This window comes from Notamacropus eugenii, chromosome 2, assembly GCF_028372415.1.
Source record: "Notamacropus eugenii isolate mMacEug1 chromosome 2, mMacEug1.pri_v2, whole genome shotgun sequence".
Classification (NCBI taxonomy): domain Eukaryota; kingdom Metazoa; phylum Chordata; class Mammalia; order Diprotodontia; family Macropodidae; genus Notamacropus; species Notamacropus eugenii.
Genome location: NC_092873.1, coordinates 71,891,693 through 71,907,787, shown reverse-complemented (window position 1 = coordinate 71,907,787; position 16,095 = coordinate 71,891,693). Strand labels below are relative to the sequence as shown.

The window sequence follows — 16,095 nt, the reverse complement described above, 5'->3', positions numbered from 1 at the left end:
TATTCACAGACTTCTCACTTCTTTAGCTCACCTTAAAAAAGTTTTAAAACATAGCTCCCACTTTTATAGAGATCAGTTTACTGATAAAACACATAGGCTAAGAGTTATGCTTTATCTATTTCATAGAATATACAGCATAAACTTCTAATTGAAAATCAATGGTCTGAGTTTATTGAAGAGCTAAACAATTTCCAGATATTCTTCTAGGAAAGAAGACATATTTCTTTTTCTTTGAAGCATTTTTTTGACCACAATGCATTTTACATGCTTATGGTCTTACAATCCTGCCATATCCTCTCCTCTGTCCAATATATTATTCACCACTATGGAAAACCATTAGTTGGTGAAATCCAAATTTATTTCACCTTCTCATGAGGACAGCATATATTTATAGCTTGTTCCTAATTCATTCAAAATGTTTTGATTCTTAATCTTTTAGGAAGACCTATATATAAAGGTTATTCAAATGTCTTTGTAAATTTCTATTATCATGCTTAATACTGTGCTAGGTTTTGTGCAGGATACAAATAAGGGTAATTACTCTCAAGGAGCTTACTTTCTGTTTGGACATCCAAAATTGAAAAGCAGAATAATGACACCAAACAATACACACTTTCTGCAAATATAAAATGAGGGGGATGGACTAGATAACTTCTTTGGGTCTTTTCTGTTCTACATCTGTAATTTGTAAAATAATTGAAAAATAAAAGGAATATTCCAGAGAAGTATCATGAATTAGGAAAAAAGACTTCATTGTGGTCTGGAGAGGTCAAGGAAGGTCCTCTTGCAGGACATGAGGCTTGCGTTGGACTTTCAAAGATAAGCGATATAGAGGGATATAGAAATGGTTTTAATGGGAGCATATTGATTTACTTAGTGTGAATAAATTACATCTTCATAGGTGCTTTAAAGATTACTTTTATTCAGTGCAGCTTTATTGTCCAGAAGTAATAGGAAAATATTAATCTTGAGTGTGACTGAATTTCAAAGCCGTTACCTTATGTAGAAAACAACTGTTCTCACTTTGTTGTCATTTGTGTTGTTTTTTTCTTGGTTTCATAGGCTGAAACATATGTCTCTGTTACGATTTGACCTTATTTTGCCTGGGACATGTAGGTAACTTGAATTTGAGGTAGAGAAGGAAATTACACCCCAGAGTAAAAATGCAAATATAGTAGCATTGATTTTCAAAACTGAAAACAGTACCTACCCTGCTACCCTGGTTTGAAAAACTAGTTTCACTTCTTCCTATAAATGATGTGAATAAAAATGAAAGCATAACTGATATTTGAAACTTAATTATAGTGAATAATATTTTATGCCTGCTTCTAGATTTCAGTTGTGATGAATTTTCTTTTATCTTTCTAACAATTTTTAGGTTGTTTTACTTCAAATCAGCTATTGCAATGTGTACCTTAGTTATGTGGTTATCAATATTTCTGTGTATTGCTTAATACCATTTTACAGTGTGGCCTAGTAGTCTGAACATAGAGCAAGAATCACTCCTGAGTGTGTGCTCTAAATACTGACACGAGGTAAACTGTTTTTAAAATAGAACTAAAAATTAGACAATCAGAGAATGTAGTTAGATTAAGCAGTTCACAATTGTGTGCTGAATATTATCAGGTTTTGCTTCTTTTGTCTTCTAAATCTGTTAGATTCTACTTTCTGTTCCAAAATCTTGGAGACTTTAATAACAGTTGATATAAATTTATCTTCCATTGCAGTCTTTGGCAGGGAAAACAAAGCAGGGTTCATTAAAAGTAGCAAGATAATCAATATATGGTAACCAAATACGTTATAACATATGGCCTACTTATTTAGATTAATCTTTGGTGTGACAAAATTTTAACTTCCGAGCCTTCTGTAACAGTGTACACTTTAGGCCTCAAGGAATTATGTGGTCAGGAGATTATTGAATAAAGGCAAAATGTCACAAATGGGTCTGTGATTCTGGAAATATTCCAAAATGTAATAAGGAAATTTAAGAAAGGGCTTTGGAGAGTTGTAGAAATTTTCTTAATAGTTATTAATTACTTTGGCAGAACATAGTATTAGACTTCTTAAATTTACGTATTGGCTTAAATTCATGATATCTATTCTAGTTTGGCCTAATTGTCAAACATATAGCAGCCCACTTTGGGTAGCTTTCAGATAAATTCCTTGAAACATTCAGAAACATTCCATGTTTCAGTGGGAAGTGCTATGTTGCTTATATAACTGTAAGTAAACATTCCATTAACTGCTGACTTAGGACTGGTGTACTAGAACAAAGAATGGATTAGGTTAGGAAGCAGGAGATAATGATGCATAACTTACTTCACAGGATTGTTGTGAGGCTCCAGTAAAATGACATGGAAAAAGGGCTTTGAAAAGCATGATGAATGATCGTGATTGAACTTACTTAATTCTTCCTTGGCTATTCTGCCAGAATTTTTCTATAGAGCTAATTTGTTTCCTTTGCCCAAGGCACCTAAAACTTAGAAAAGTTGTTTGTTGTTTAAAAATTGACTTACATCAGCTTTGTCTCCAATCCGGGAAAGGTTCATGTCACCAAAATAATCTAATACATGATCTGCTACCAAATCACAGTCCTGTTTTCCATCTTAAGTTGTTATAAATGGAAAGCTTTGCATTTGAAAAGTGTATAAATGTATCCATGTTTTGTCCACAGACTTCTGCTGTCATTCCCCCATTTTATTCTCTTTACTATATTCTTTCCTCCTTTAAGCCTTTTGTTGTGGCCGCTCTGTTCCTGGCTCAAGGGAATTTAACTGTTGTTCACCTTGTGAAGCAGCTGAGCAATAGAAACTACTTCAGAACTCTTCCAAAGCTGTTTCCAAAGCTCTTTCTTCCCTCATATCCACAGCAGCTAGAGACTTAGCCTCTGCATTTCCAGACACACTAGGCCACATTTTAACTTCTTAGTAAAGAAATATATGAATTCTACGTATTTTTTTATGTTCCATAGAATTCAATTCGCCACAATCTCTCTCTGAATCGTTATTTCATCAAAGTACCACGTTCCCAGGAAGAACCAGGCAAAGGCTCATTCTGGAGGATAGACCCTGCCTCTGAAAGCAAATTAATAGAGCAGGCTTTTAGGAAAAGAAGGCCTAGGGGAGTACCTTGCTTTAGAACCCCTCTGGGACCGCTCTCTTCTAGGTAAGGACAAAAAGATGAACAAAAAGACCTCACTTAATTGTTAGTAATTACCTTCAATGTAATTAAATTTCCTTTTGGAAATAAATGAAACATCAAATGCATTTATGACTAAATGTTGGGAAGGGGATACAAAAAGAAAATGGGTAAAACTCTTAGATGGGTATGATGTCTCTAGGGGCCCAAAGCATGGTCAGCCTTTATCTTAAGTTTTAGTTTCAATTAAAATTACAAGTAATGATTAACCCACTTCACTGAATTTGTTTTTCATTTCATATTGCTAGTGTCTATTAATAAACTATAAATTTCAGCAACAGAAGTAATTAAAATTGTTAGGCTACAAAAGCATCTTTTAAGCTAATCCTTAAACTCTCTACTTATGGCTAATTCATAGTTTTATTTTGACAGTTGTAATTAATTGAATGTATACATTTTTTATTTCTTTGAGACATGCTTTGTTTTTTAAAATGGAAGGAAATGACCAAGATTTAAATCGTAGGGCCCCTCTGTACTACTACTGGCCACTTATTGTCTTACTGTATTAGTTAGAGCTGCTCATAATGGTTCTTTCTTTTTAGAGCAAGCAGCTAATACTGTTCCATGGACCACTTGGCCTGCACTGAGTATGGAGGAGAAATGCCACCTGACATCCAAATGGTCTCTTTTGTAGACTTTATCCAGTCTCCTTCTGAATCTACATCTAAGTTAACAAAGGTTCCATAGAAAATAAGAATTACTAGAATGTTTTAGTCGGTTGGCAGAAGACAAGTGATGCCCCCTTCTGCAAAGTACACATATTGCAAGTTAAAAGACAAGGCAGCTCTTGAGTGCTTTAAGTTACTTTAAGTTACTAGATGCTTCTTTCTTTTATTCTTTTTTTTTTTTTTTTTGGAAATACAGAAGTGCTCCAGCTTCTCCTAATCATTCTGGAGTGTTATCTGCTCACTCCAGTGGAGTACAAACCCCTGAGAGCTTGTCAAGGGAAGGCTCTCCAGTCCCTATGGATCCTGAGCCTAGTGCTATACAACCTAAACTAGCAGTAATACAAGAAGCTCGGTTTGCCCAGAGTGCACCAGGTGAGAAATATGAAAGAAATGTATCAAATATTATTGGAGAAATACTTGGGAGATCATGTTCAGATGATCTAACCCTTATCTGATAGACATATTTTATGGGTGTCATCCAACAAAGCATAAATATCTAAGCCATAAAACCATAGCAAGAAGTAGAGTTATACTAAAGTTTAGTAAACCTAATTCTTGATGATGAATACCTAGATATGATTTCATAGGCCTTTTTAATACCATTATCAGTATTATAAATTATGAAAGCCATGCTTCTAGAACCATGTTTGTTTAGAGGTTATGAATGGACAGTAATATTTGTCTGTTTCCTGCTCTGACACTTAATTACCTCACAATTATCCAGTCAGGTAGTCGCAAAAACATTTTTGCATGGAATACAAAAAATTTCTTATAATGGGGAGAAACGAAGCATAAAAAAAGTACTCAAGGCAATTACTAAACTAAACAGTTTAAACAGATGTACAAAGGATCACATATGGTTCTCTAAAATCCCAAAAAGTATCCAAGCTACGTGGTTATTCAAAGGTCTTGGAAATCAGTAGTGTTGCTGATAACTCTGAAGAAGGATTATCTTTTGGAAGAAGGTATTCTTGAGCATCAAAGTGCCCAAAAGGTTAGAAAAATTGTGGCTAATTATATATCCATATTACCCTCTTTTATTTATTCAGTCTTATTTTCTTTGTAGAATTCTAAATTAGTTTCCCATTAGTGTTTGAAACATGCAGTTTTGAGAAATCAATATTTCTAATTAAGTTGGTCTACTGAAAATTAAATATTGTAATGCTGATACTAATTTATAATTTTTAATATTATGTCACAACTGTTAAAATTGGCATTTAGAGAGAATTTCTACTTCCCTCCTTTAATGATTTAAATCAGTGTGTGCTGTTTTTTTGTGTGTTATTAGTAAAAACTGAAGCAGATAAGATTGGCACAGACTCTATAACCACATTGCTACATTTCCCTGTTAATTCTGTTTTGCTTGCAGTTGCAAGAAATTATTCACCTGAATTGAGTGTGACTCAATTCTGCCCTAAATTTGCAGGTATCTAATCTATTATTGACTTTCCATTTATCATGGAAAAAGAAAATTAGGAGTGTAGATGCTGTGAAGACCTAGATGCAGATGGAGATGGACAGCAAACTCAGTTATTTTAGTACTTATAACAATTAAATTTTCCCATCACTTGTTTGTTACAGCTAGTAACTGTAACTATTGCAAATTAATAGGAATTAAGGTGCTTCTTTTTTTAACTAAAATTATTTGTTTTAGAGTATATGTTTTAGATGAGGAAAAACGTGCTTAATAAAAATGGAATTATAAATATATGATTAATGTATTTGATCGTGACAGGTTCACCTTTGTCTAGCCAGCCAGTTTTAATTACTGTACAACGGCAGCTACCACAAACTATTAAACCAGTCACCTACACTGTTGCAACACCTGTTACCACCTCAACGTCCCAGCAACCTGTGGTACAGACGGTTCATGTTGTTCATCAGATACCAGCTGTATCAGTCACAAATGTGACTGGATTAGCTCCATCAAACACTTACACTGTAGCTGGACAAGCAGTGGTCACTCAAGCTGCAGTGGTTACCCAGTCAAAGATAGAACCTCAAGAAAATGGAGACCACAGAGAAGTAAAAGGTAAGTAATCAAAGAAGAAAAAAATGAGTAATCAAAAAGAAAAGACTTTAAAGTCTTTCAGCTTTTGGGGAATGAAAATAATGGGAAGTTTCGCTAAAACCAGACATTTTGTAACTTTCTCTTAAATGTAACCTAGTTTTAAAGCAATTTTTTATCATATAATGCATGTGCTTACTTGAAAGTTGTGATTTTTTTGAGCTTTCAGTTAATGCTGATTATTTTCTTTCAGTTAAAGTAGAACCTATTCCTGCTATTAGCCACACTACGATAGGAGCTGCTAGTCGGATCATTCAAACATCGCAGACCACCCCCTTACAGACAGTTACCATAGTGCAACAGGCACCTCTAGGTCAACACCAGCTACCAATAAAAACTGTAACACAAAATGGGACACATGTAGTACCAGTCACCACTGCAATCCAGGGACAAGTCAGCACTGGTAAGAAATCACCAAGAAATGTTTAATTCAGCTGTAAATATGGGGGGACGGGAGAGTAAATAACATACAAGGACAGAAGTTTTGAGGAAAATTGCTTCCTAGAAATCATGAATTGTGAGTCTCAATTCTTGTGCTTAGATTGATCTTCTAAGACAATATTCACATTTTTCATAACATGGAAGAGGATCATTGTGATTTGACCTTGCTGTGGTTTTGTTTCTTATGGAATTATATCCTATGAGAAGTTCTAACACTTTGTGATGACCAAAAACAAATACCCATTTTTGTAAACATGCATGTGTTCCAGGACCAAACCATAGTTTCCAAGACAAGATACAATTTCTGAAACTTCTCCATACTTTCCCTTTCTGATTTGGTTTGATCTATAAAGCAGTATTAATGGTAGGTTTATTGAATAGACACTGTAATTTACCCAGAAGATGGTGGTATTTGGCTTACGTGAAGTATTTCCTAACGAGTATTATCCTACAATATTCCAGATGATCTAGATGTGAAATTTTCTAGATAATATGCAAAATATATAATTTATGGGGTAAATAAATAAATTTAGTTTATATCATTTCTGGGTATATAACACTGTATTTGGCTTTAGAGGAAAGGGGGCAAAAACATGAAACTATGAACATAAACATGAACGTGATAGTTTGACATAACGAACATACTACTTATACAACACTTAGTCAGACTTTGTGACCTGATACCACCTTAGTAGTCAACCCTTTCTAACTACTGTGTACTGAAATAACTTCTCTTGATTCTTTGGCCTAATCAAGTCAATTTGAACCTACTTATTGATTTCTAGCCAGCCCTCTCTACCTGAATGATTCCCTGCAAAGCAACACTGCAAGACTATGAAAAATGTAATGTATTGACAACAACAGATTATTTAAAAATCCCACCACAGTAGATGTTTGTGTACTACAAAATTAACAATAGCTAGAGAAATAACATTGAACAATTGAAGCACAAACTTACTCCAGAAGCATTAGCAAGGTGATAGATCAATGTGATGAAGAGGTATAGAGAGGAGAAGCCAAAAGCAGAAGCATCAAGTCAGAACTATAAGAGAAATGCTGAACTTACTTGCTTCCAGCAATAGCTTCTTGAATATCATTCATCCAACAAATATTTGAGTGCTTGCCATGGGCAAGACATTCTTACCAGGTGCTGTCCAGTTCTGTCCACACTCCCTCTCCATGGCCAAAAAATCCAACAAAAAAGGTGCTCAGTTTTCCCTTCCCTTAGATACTTTTTCATGTACTCTAATTCATAAAGGATCATAGACATGAATGAACTAACCTAGTCCCCTCATTTTACAGATGAGGAAACTAAGGCCCAAAGAGGTTAAGTGACTTGCCCATGGTCACATAGGTAGCAAATCACAGGCAGGAGCCTCTTGATTAATTCTGTGAAAAGTCACACAGACCTAACTACCCATAGTCTGTTTTCTTTTAATAAGAACTAGGTAAGGTGAAAAGTAGCAGGAATATATATGAATACTATTGGTTTATTTTTTTTTTTGAGAGCAGGGTTCCAGGCTTATAATAGTATTAGCATGCAGATGGGAAACTGCCCTTCAACTTAAGAGTTGTAGAGTTTGCTTGGGCACTGTAAGCTTAAATGACTTGCCCAGGTCCATATATTGCCAGTATATGTTAAAGGGAAGACTTGAACCCAGGTCTTTTAGACTCTTCTAGGATGGCTCTTTTTCCATATGCTGTGCTGCCAACTTGTGAATGCCTCCTACATTAAAAATGACAATAGTCATGACATTAATAGACTATATTATGTGAATATCAATAACATATTTTGTTATAACCATTTCATTTTGTCTTTTTGATCAGACTTATATTTTATCAGAGTAGGGAACTCAGGATATAAGAAAGGTACTTTAAGAGCAGTTTTCCCACAAATTTTAGTCTTAGCTGCCTAGAAAGATTAAATGCCTTACACAGCGTTGCACAGCCAGGACAAGTCAGAGGCAGGACTTAAACTGTCTGATTTTGCCAAATGCCAAGGCCACCACTTTGTCCACTGTATCGTCCTATACCCTCCATTAACATTACATTAACCACTCTATCTTTAATCTTGCCCAAAGTCCATTGACAGTAGCCTGCAACTTGTTGAAACAAAAACTTAAGATATAAACAAACAGTAACCTAATAAAAGCTCTCTGCCTGAAAATTGCAAGTTTTCAATTTTTCTAGGTAGTCTGGAAAGTACTTACTCCCTCTATGTCCAGAAAGTAATGTCAGTGCTGATGTATTGATATGTGCTGCTTGCATATTTTGTTCATTTCTGTGCATTTACTTATGATAAAATAATTCAATCCCATAAACATATAAATGAAGCAAAATGCTATGAATTATTGGTGAGCTTCTGATAGAGTTGGCAGTCCTAGTGTCCTACTAAATTACATTACACCGTACCCTGCACTGTACTTGTAAATTTTAAATGTGCTACCTGGACCAAATATATCAATTCAAAGTGATATTAACCCAACAATTTCCAAGTTAACATCAGCTAATGGAAAGTAACTGATGATCTTTATCCTCATGATGGTGTTTATCTGTGTGCCTGGATTAAATTACTACAAGTAGGTCCTCTCTGAGAAAGAGCCACCACCTGAGGGAATATTTCCTTTCTTGTAATGTAGTTTCTGATGTTTCTTAGTGTTTGTTAAATATTTTCTTGCCTAATAGCTAATTCTTCTAATTAATTTTACATAAGGGTATTGGAATTTATTTCTAGGTTTTTTTCCTCCTGAATTAGCTGTTCATTTTCAATTACTCTTGATTTCCTTTGTTTCATAAGGAATGTTTATTCTAAGATGAAAAGTTTTAGCTACCATAAATAATTAATGGGGGGAGCAACAGACCTCAATACCCTTATATAAATTAATTAAAATTGGACATTAGACAACATTCATCATACCCAAGGCCAGACTTATTTTTTTCCCCAATACTGCTTCCTCCTCTAACTTTACTGTTTCTCACACTGCCACCAACATATTTAAAATTTTGTATCTTGGAGACTTCCTTCTCCTTCACCTTTCTTGTCCACTTAGTCACCAAATCCTGTCACTTCAGCCTTCTCAGTTACTAATTATGTCTATCCTCTCCACTCTTCTCTGCCATCACCTTAATATAGACCTTCAGGACCATTACAATAACTACCTATCAATACTTCCTCTCTGCATCTTTAATAACACTTGCCAAACTAATCCTCATACACTGATTTGGTCATGCCCTCTCCTAATTTTTAGCTCTCTTTTCCTTCTAAGAAAAATTTCTTACTTCACTTTGTATTTAGGCTCTGCACAACTTAGTACTACCATAGCTTTGTAGCCTTGTTTCCTATTTTTCCTTCCTTCCAAGTCATTGTTTCAGGTCATCTCTGCCCTCAAATATGTATGGTTTCTTTTCCTCTTTTCTGTTGGACATTACCAAGTTTCCCCTACTACTTCAAATAAGTGAAGATTTATCTTGTCACTTAATCATCTTCAATCACTTTCAGCATCACTGTATAACTGCCCACCTAGAATTTAGAGTTATCCTTGAGACTCAGGCAGCCTTCATGTTACATGTATTTGTAACTAAATCCTGCCATTGTTTTTAATGTCCTTGGTCCTATACCTCTGCAGTCAAAACAGGTGTTAGACAACTTGTTTTTGGACCACTTAAAGCCTCTATTTTTTCTCACTGGCATCCCAATCCAGAAACACTCTGATTCAGCAATCACCCAGAGTAGATTTATGATGTACCTCCATGGGACAATCAAATTTATTTAATGAGTAGTAGGCTTTAGTCTGTAAAAAGAGTGTAGAAAAGATACTGCTTTTTGGTTTATCCCTTACAAGCTAGAGATGTATAACTCTACAAAAGCAAAAATCAAATGAAAATTTTAACTTTAATAACTTTCTGATGTTATGCTAATAAACTATAATGGACATTTAAGACATCTAATGAAGATCCACTTACTGTGAAATCAGAGGTTCATTCAATAACTACTCAGTTTCAAAATGATATAGAAGTGATGGCATGGTCCCTGCCTGAAAGTAGTTTATAATGTTGGAGAAGCAGGACTAACATGAATAAAACAAAGAAAAATCCAAGAAAGTAGGTAATTAATTGCTCTATTATGTGGTCCTACTCCAGTGCCTCATTGTGTTATGGAGATAACCTACAAGACAGGCAATCTGCCGTAGTGGATGGCCTTAAGGAAGAACTACCTGGTTTAAGTTATGGCTCTGAGACTGTGTGACATCTCTTTTGTGACTCTTCTGAAAAATGGAAATTGTATTTGATGGCCTCTCAGATTCCTTCTAGCTCTAAATCCATAGATTTTAATTCCTATCCCTAATTCCTACAAATTCTATCTGCAGATCTGTACTATTATTTCCTATTCAGGGACTTAATTTGTGGCTGAAACATATACTGCTACATAATTTAGTGTGCATTTATTAGGAATTTACCATGTGCCAAGAGCTTACTGGGGGGGAAACGTATTCAGAGATAATGTTCACAGGCATGTGCATGTGGCTTCTGCTAAGTTGCATCGTTCAGTGTATTAGTCTTTTAAGTTCGACTACTACTGGAAGGCAGCATCCTTGCTGCAGAGTAGATCTATATTCGGTTTATTTTCTAGAGAAAAGACTAGGATTTTAAATTGTAAAGAAAAAAAGTCACTTCTCTGATTTTTTTTTTGAGTGGAATTTCAAATGGATCGATGAAGATGAAAACATTTACCATGGAGCAGGTCTTAAACTTTTTCCACTCGCTACCCCTTTTTGCCCAAGAAATTTTTATGTGACCCCAGGTATATAGGTATATAAAATAGGTATACAAAGCAAACTTTTATTGATAACAAATCAAAAAGAAATTAATTTTAAAACAATTCTTTGCTGTACATATAATTTTACCATTTATTAAAGATGAAAGCAAATTTGCATACTAATGAGATGGATGCGCTTGTTTATTTTTACATAAGGAATTAAATCTTGATGTGATATTTGATACTGCAGGATGTAGAGCATCTTCAGAGTTTTTCAGAGTTGATCAGTATTTTGATTCTACAATCTATGCTGAGAACACCACCTCGCAAAAATACATACTGCAAAATTGCAGAAGTAGTTTAGAAATTGTTGGAAATTCTGTCTTAAGCCCAAGTCAGTGATTTTGTATGTATAGTAAAAACACTGCAGTTCATGATGTGCAGTAATCTTGAATCTGAGCCAAGGTCTTTCTGGCAGCATTTGTTGGCTTCGTGTTGTGTGGTATGACAGCATGCACGGTGCAAAAGTGTTGTGTGTTCAAAACCAAGGCTACAGTGAAGTTATGTGATGCAACACAGGCAAGCACTGCCAGAAACACCTTGGATTCATTCATTATGTGCTTGATTTTGAATTAATCTTTTGTCATATCAAATTTTTTGCAATCTCCACATTCAGTTACGCGACCCTATATGAGGTTGCAACCCACAGCATTGCAATAGAGAATCTCTTGTCAGTTCTGTTTATTTGGATTCAACTTTGGTATTAATTATAAATGAACTGGAGGACTTGGCTTCTTCTATCCTGAGAGAAAACTATATAAAAATACTATAGACTACATCTTTTCAATGATCTCAGCCTAAATAGATGTTTGTTGAGCTCATGTTAGTGTATCAAGAAGCAAATTTGAAGAAATTTGTGTTTTATAGCTGAGTAAATCAGCTTGTTAGTTTGTTTTTTTTTTAAAGCCAAGTTAGACAACACACTTATTAATTTAAGTCTTTCTTTCTGGTCCTCATATTTTTAATTCTGATGAATGCTTTATTCCACATGGCCATATGACAGTTTTTCAGCAAGAAGAAGGGCACAGTCTATTCCCATAACTCAGTGTTAGCTGAGGGAAATTTACACCATCAGGCTCTGAAATGGAGCAGCCTTCTGGCACACAGCTTTCTGTAAAAATATTTGTTGGGATAGTGTTTTATATGATGCATGTTAAGGATCATTTCTAATCTTTCATTTGAAGTGTTCTGTAAGGTAATGACTTGGTGGGTACTGGGTTCCCCTGGCTGGGCAAGTGATAAAAAGATGTGTGATTATTAGGGATGTGTGGTTATTCTAACTCCTTAATCTCTCTGCAGCTGCTGCAAGTCCTTTACATATATTGGCAACCCACGCATCAGCGTCAGCATCACTGCCAACCAAACGTCAGAATGGCGATCAGGCAGAGCAGCCAGAACTGAAACGTATCAAAACAGAAGATGGCGAAAGCATAGTCATCGCTGTGAATGTGGAAACACAATCTTCAGCAGTGAGGGAAAAAAGCATCCAAAACTAAAAACTTTGATTTCTTTTCATATTTAAAAAAAGTTTTTTAATCAACTCTGTGGTGCCAAAAGGAAACATTTAACTTAATACCTAAAATGTTGGAACACGTTCTCACCCAGTGGGTATATGGGCCCTGTGATCAGACTTCAATGTTCAGCACTGAAAAACAAAAATGAAAACACAGGTGGCCTTATAACTCAGTAATTTAAAAACAAAAATCAAACTAAAAAACACAAACATCTTGTTCTAAAGGCTGTGATGTCCCCTCCCAACTGAACGATCTCTGTTGCTCCAGAGTTCGGGAGAGCTGCAGCTTTTAAATTTAAATAATAAGAAACAAAAACACTTTATGGACTGAGTATCTCAGTGTAACGACAGCATGATAAGCGCTTAGTGTAAACTGTTTCAAATGATTGTATATTCCTTAAAGGGAACAGAGGCAAGGAGCCATTTCCTCCATCTTGGCAGCTAGCCTTTCATAATAATCTAGCCAGTGCAGTTGTTGATAGATATGCAGTATTTTGTTGTTCACATGTGGAATTTTTGAAGTGTACTTTCATTTCTTCGAAAAATAATGGGGTCTTTTGACATTTCAAATCACTCCATTTAAACTATGGAAACTTTGGAATCACAATACTTTTCATGTGGAATTTAGTTTGGTTATAAAATACATGCAACACACAAAAAAAGATTTTTTTTTTAATTGATGGAATGATTTCCTTCTATCTGTCCTGTTCAGATGAAGCTACTTTATTACATCTGCAATTTTTTTTTTTTATATTTTAGCAGTTGCCTGATAAACTTAATCCAATTTTATCAAAATGTATAGTGATCAAATGCTTCTTTGGGCTTGCATGTAACAGATTAGAAATTCCAGTGTAAGTGAGCCATTAACTGATGTAAAGAACTGCTATTATTTTGACCAGAGCTGCACTTAACCATTTCTCTTTTTTGCTACCTTTGGCTGTTTGTTACTTTGTGTTGACTTTGATTGTCCCTGGCATATTTTTCCAGTCTAAGTAAAAGAAGTCTCACTTAGTATTTGTGTATGTTTAAAATAACAGGACTATTCTGCTTCATTTAAAAATATATACAACCTTTTATTACAGGTACTTCTAAAGAAAAGATCTTGTCAGAGGTATATTCAATATTTTTAAACTTAAATATTCAGCACTAGGAGGAATTAATCTGACCATTATGTCAATAAAACTGTTAATATATGCCCTATGCCCTTCTATTTGGTATCTCCATTAAAGTAGCTGCTGTGGTTTTTGAGCAGATGCTACTTCACAGTAAAAGGATTCCATATGTATATACATATACATATATATGTATATTTTAAAATATGCATATGTATGTATATTTTAAATGTGTTCTACAGTTGAGCATTCAAACTATCGTGCTAATTCTCTAATTTGCAACAGGAGATTCTAATCTGTCTTTATATTTGAATTCAAAACTAAGGCTGATTTTTCCTCCCTAAAACATTTGATTATTTGGAGAAAGGAAGAAAAGATCAGAGAATGAGAAAGAAAGGATGAATTAGCATACCTCAGCCCACATGCCTTCCAAAAGGAAAAAGTTCGTGGATCTCTTGGCATTTGGTGCCTTAGAGCTGATTACTGTGGGAGCAGAAGATGAGACTTTGGCCTTAATTTTGAATTTGTGAGTTGTTCCTGTAATCATCATAACATTATCTATTTAAATGTAGTTACTTCAGTATTTAATTATCTTTTCTTAAAAGGGGAGGAAAAAACCCTGTATTTTCCTGATGGACTAAAACGGCTCAGAATGGTATATTTAGGCAGTTTTGGAAATTCATTATTTACCTGAAGACCAAATATGATAAATCTGTACTAAGTATCATGTCAATCCACAATATGGGGCTGTCACAATGTTACTGCAGACGTACATATTAAAAATTATGAACAATTACTGCATACTAGCTGAATTTATAACAGCCATTTAAAAAAACAATAATAATAAAAATGAAATCCAGCATATGAATGAGGCCTTTTTGTGTAACAAGCAGAAAAATATGTTCACCAAAAGTTAGAAAAGGTGTCTGGCTTATATTTGCCTCTTCAAAAATCTGTGTGAAATACACAAATATGTTAGTCCATTTTTCATTTATTTTCTTTTCTTTCTCTCAAATGGTTTACAGTTTGAAGAATGGTCATCTGAATGTAGATTTACCCCATTAGAGTGTCATTTTGGGAAAAGGGATAGGATGTATAGCATTGCACTTCAGCACTGATGGAACCATGTACCTATTTAATCATACCAAAAATGAAGATGGAGCCATCCTGTGAAACTCCAGAATCTGGAATATTGAGGTAGATAAATTTGAAAGATGAATCAGTCTGCTTAGGATCATAGTTGGACAGTAGCATTTTGGAAAGATTTTAATCACTTGAAATCTATATAGAACTATATTTCTAGAGCATACATTAAGGTTGGCAGCTATGCCATCTCATCATCTACATCCACATCTTCCTAATAGAGACTCATGAGCTAGGTTTATATATTTTTGAATTTATCTGTCTCAGGCAGCCTCACAGCTATGCCTGAGCCTAACTGCTATAGGACTAAAAGGATTCTTCTAGGGTATTAAGGGATTTTCTATTTTCTATACTTTAAACAGATAAAGAGGGGGAAAAAGTGTTTTAAATCATGTTTCTAAACCTGGGACCAAACAGCTCATTTTTCAAACGTGAGGATTCCAAATATCTCCTCCCCCATCTTCTGCTTTATGGGCATAAGCATAGTAAGGCAGAATAGAAGAAAACCATGGACTCGTATCCCATTTGGGGTCCTGTTCACTGTGTGAGTTAGGTTTAATATCTGGTTCTTCTAGGTGATTTCTACCCAATAACCCTCAAAATAGACTCTAAAAGTCTTTTATCTCACCTTCTAGTCCCACAGAATGCAACTTCACACTTCAGAAGATGCCATTACTTCACAGGTCTATCACTAAAGCAGATTCCTAGTTTTACCAAATGTGCATATAGTCAGTTTTCAATTTGCCAAAAATAATTTATCCCCTATGTGTGTTGGATCTCAGGATTGTTTTGTTATCCAGCAAGTTTCTGAGCTACCTCAGTATTTATAAATTTCATTTTAACATAGTCCTGAGCCTGTAATTTTGAAGGCAAATGTGCTAACCAATTTAACCACAGTTACCTATTTGCTTCTCTCTGTATTAATGTTAGCTATTATGATTGTCACATGACAGAACAGTAGTGTATACTGGCCTATAGCCTATTATATACATTCTAGTGGCTAAGGAGTCAGGAATCGGATACCAGGGCTAGCAGATGGGATTCTGTTTTAATCTCATGTGGCTTGTTACTGCAGTTTTAAAGGTGGTAACCCTGTTTATGTGGGAGACGGAAAAACAATCTTGAGTTTTGTACTC

General features: G+C 34.9%; 2 protein-coding genes across 2 annotated transcripts in view; one reads left to right on the top strand and one right to left on the bottom strand.

Annotated features, from left to right (window-relative positions):
- Nucleotides 1-14,684, top strand: part of FOXK2 (forkhead box K2) — a 112,635-nt gene extending 97,951 nt beyond the window's left edge. The window contains exons 5-9 of the mRNA XM_072640901.1: nucleotides 2,972-3,165; nucleotides 4,063-4,238; nucleotides 5,602-5,898; nucleotides 6,128-6,337; nucleotides 12,491-14,684. Of these exons, the coding sequence (XP_072497002.1) occupies nucleotides 2,972-3,165; nucleotides 4,063-4,238; nucleotides 5,602-5,898; nucleotides 6,128-6,337; nucleotides 12,491-12,687 (1,074 nt within the window). The 3' untranslated portion in view covers nucleotides 12,688-14,684. The remainder of the gene's footprint in view (nucleotides 1-2,971; nucleotides 3,166-4,062; nucleotides 4,239-5,601; nucleotides 5,899-6,127; nucleotides 6,338-12,490) is intronic.
- WDR45B (WD repeat domain 45B) overlaps nucleotides 12,692-16,095 on the bottom strand; it is a 91,055-nt gene continuing 87,651 nt past the window's right edge. Inside the window, exon 10 of the mRNA XM_072640905.1 lies at nucleotides 12,692-12,836. Coding sequence (XP_072497006.1) covers nucleotides 12,817-12,836 — 20 coding nt within the window. The 3' untranslated portion in view covers nucleotides 12,692-12,816. The remainder of the gene's footprint in view (nucleotides 12,837-16,095) is intronic.